General features: G+C 41.1%; 1 protein-coding gene across 2 annotated transcripts; it reads right to left on the minus strand.

Annotated features, from left to right (window-relative positions):
* Positions 1-11: 11 nt before the first annotated feature.
* LOC105812782 (acyl-protein thioesterase 1-like) lies at positions 12-1665 on the minus strand. 2 transcript variants are annotated; one of them, XM_012647342.1, is made up of 2 exons: positions 1197-1547; positions 784-1103 (listed from the first exon to the last, which is right to left on the minus strand). In XM_012647342.1, exons 1-2 carry the CDS (start codon positions 1545-1547, stop codon positions 873-875), a joined length of 582 nt encoding a protein of 193 aa, XP_012502796.1. In that variant the 3' UTR covers positions 784-872. The 2 variants fall into 2 exon arrangements, with proteins under 2 accessions (XP_012502795.1, XP_012502796.1); XM_012647341.1 differs by having other exon boundaries at positions 12-1665.
* Positions 1666-1942: the final 277 nt, after the last annotated feature.

Genomic DNA, 1942 nt, shown 5'->3' on the forward strand with positions numbered 1-1942 from the left:
TTAACTAAATAGGTTTAAACTTGGACTAAGGTATAGCTATTTGAAATAAGTAGTGCAGAAAGTTTTAAGTAATGTCTGGTTTCTTTATAAAGTATAGATTTTAATACCTTATGTCTGTGATTCAGAATGTGAGATTATAGCATGTATAGACAGTAGGTGTCTATGGCTGGGAGGCAATATTTGGTCTGCAATGAAGTACAATAAAGAAAGAAAGAACATTTTTTTTTTCTTGAGAGTAGAAAAGAATATTAAATAAAATGGTATGAGGGAAAAGAAAAGCCTGGTCCCAAAATAAAAGGGCCACTGATTGAGGAGAGCCATATTACTCTTTATTGACATTAAAAAGCATTATCCCCATTATTAGGGATAATGTAATGCCACCTCATTCTTACTGTGTTTTACAATCATTACGTAAACAGGAATACGCACATAAAAATGCAGACACTGCATGGTGACTAAGCAATTTTGGAATTAATCCATAGACTAAGTCACAGCATGCGTAAATCATTTATATCTTAACTGCTCGTTCATACCTGAACAAATTTTCATTAAGCATACTAGTAGTTTTCAAATGATGTAATAAAAAATCTGGTTGCAGTATTTTTTATTTTGCTGAATTACATTTGAGAAAAAAGAAGCTAGCTGCTTCACCTTAATACTAGTAATATTCTGGATCATAAGAATACATGTATAGAAACGTAAAAGATCATAAATTTCCCATGAGGAGACATTATTTAGTCTGTGTCACTGGTGTGTATTTGCAAAACAGTTTAACATTGCAAACATCAGAAGTTTGGAGAGTGGGCACGGGAAAAGGTTTATACTCTATTACAATGATGCTGGTGTACTTCTACCAAGGCCTCTTAGTGACGTCAATCCATTGGAGGTAGGAGTTTATCAATGAATTGCTTGACATCCATCATTTCCTGATGAGGTGAATTGTGCATCATGCCTTCATAGGTTTTAAAGGTTACATTAACTAGATTTACCAATGTTTTTAGTTTTTCAGCAGTAAGAGAACCAAACATCACGGCAACTAAAGGATCGCTATCTCCATGGCACTGGAGAATAGAAATATCTCTGTTAGCGCCACAGATAGGACCCTGAAACGAAGCCCGAAGTGGAAGCCAGCAGCTGAGTGCAGTGACACCTGCCAGTTTCTGCTGGGTGGTAAGAGCGGTATATAAAGACAAAGCTCCTCCCTGAGAAAATCCTCCCAAAATAATTCTGTTAGAAGGAATGCCATTCTTCACCTCTTGATCTATCAAAGCCTTTATACATTCTGTTGCATGTTTAATTCCAGGTTCATCTTCCTGTGAATCTGGTGAAAGCCCAATAATATCAAACCAAGTAGGCATAGCCATGTTCATATTTAATGTAACAGGCCTAACTGGCCCATGTGGGCAGATATATTTGACATGTGAATTTCCGATACCTGCAAAGGCTTCTGCCCATCCATGCCCGGTATCCCTCAGACCATGAAGGAAAATCACCGCAGCAGTGGCCTTCCGGGCGGCAGGCCCGATGGCAGGCAGCGGAGCAGACATGATGTCGCCGCACACACGAAGGCTCCGCAGACTGAGGGAGCGGAAAGGAGAGCGGTCGCCCGCCGCGGCCCAAGGGCGTGCGAGCTGCGAGTCCCGGCCTGCCCCACCGGGCGCGCGCTCGGGCCTCAATGATTACATTTTTGTGCAATGAGCAACTAGACCTAAACTGAAACTCCCTGTGGTTTCAACAAGAAACTAAATATTGCCTCCAGATTGCTATACCTGTCTCAAGCCGACCTTTCAACTGAGAGGTGGTCAAAGCACCTACAAGTACAGAGAGCTGAGACTTCATGGAGTTTACAGGTTATGTGAACTGTTTTTACGCCCACTTGCTCATAAAGTTTACCTAGCAAGTGCCTCTGTGTGTGTGGCAGAACTCTATCTGAAATCAGCTC

This window comes from Propithecus coquereli, unplaced genomic scaffold (assembly GCF_000956105.1).
Source record: "Propithecus coquereli isolate 6110/MARCELLA unplaced genomic scaffold, Pcoq_1.0 Scaffold262, whole genome shotgun sequence".
Classification (NCBI taxonomy): domain Eukaryota; kingdom Metazoa; phylum Chordata; class Mammalia; order Primates; family Indriidae; genus Propithecus; species Propithecus coquereli.

Bases quoted from the DNA above. Each gene is read 5' to 3' on its own strand.
- LOC105812782 (XM_012647341.1), bottom strand. From the start codon at position 1,547: ATGTCTGCTCCGCTGCCTGCCATCGGGCCTGCCGCCCGGAAGGCCACT.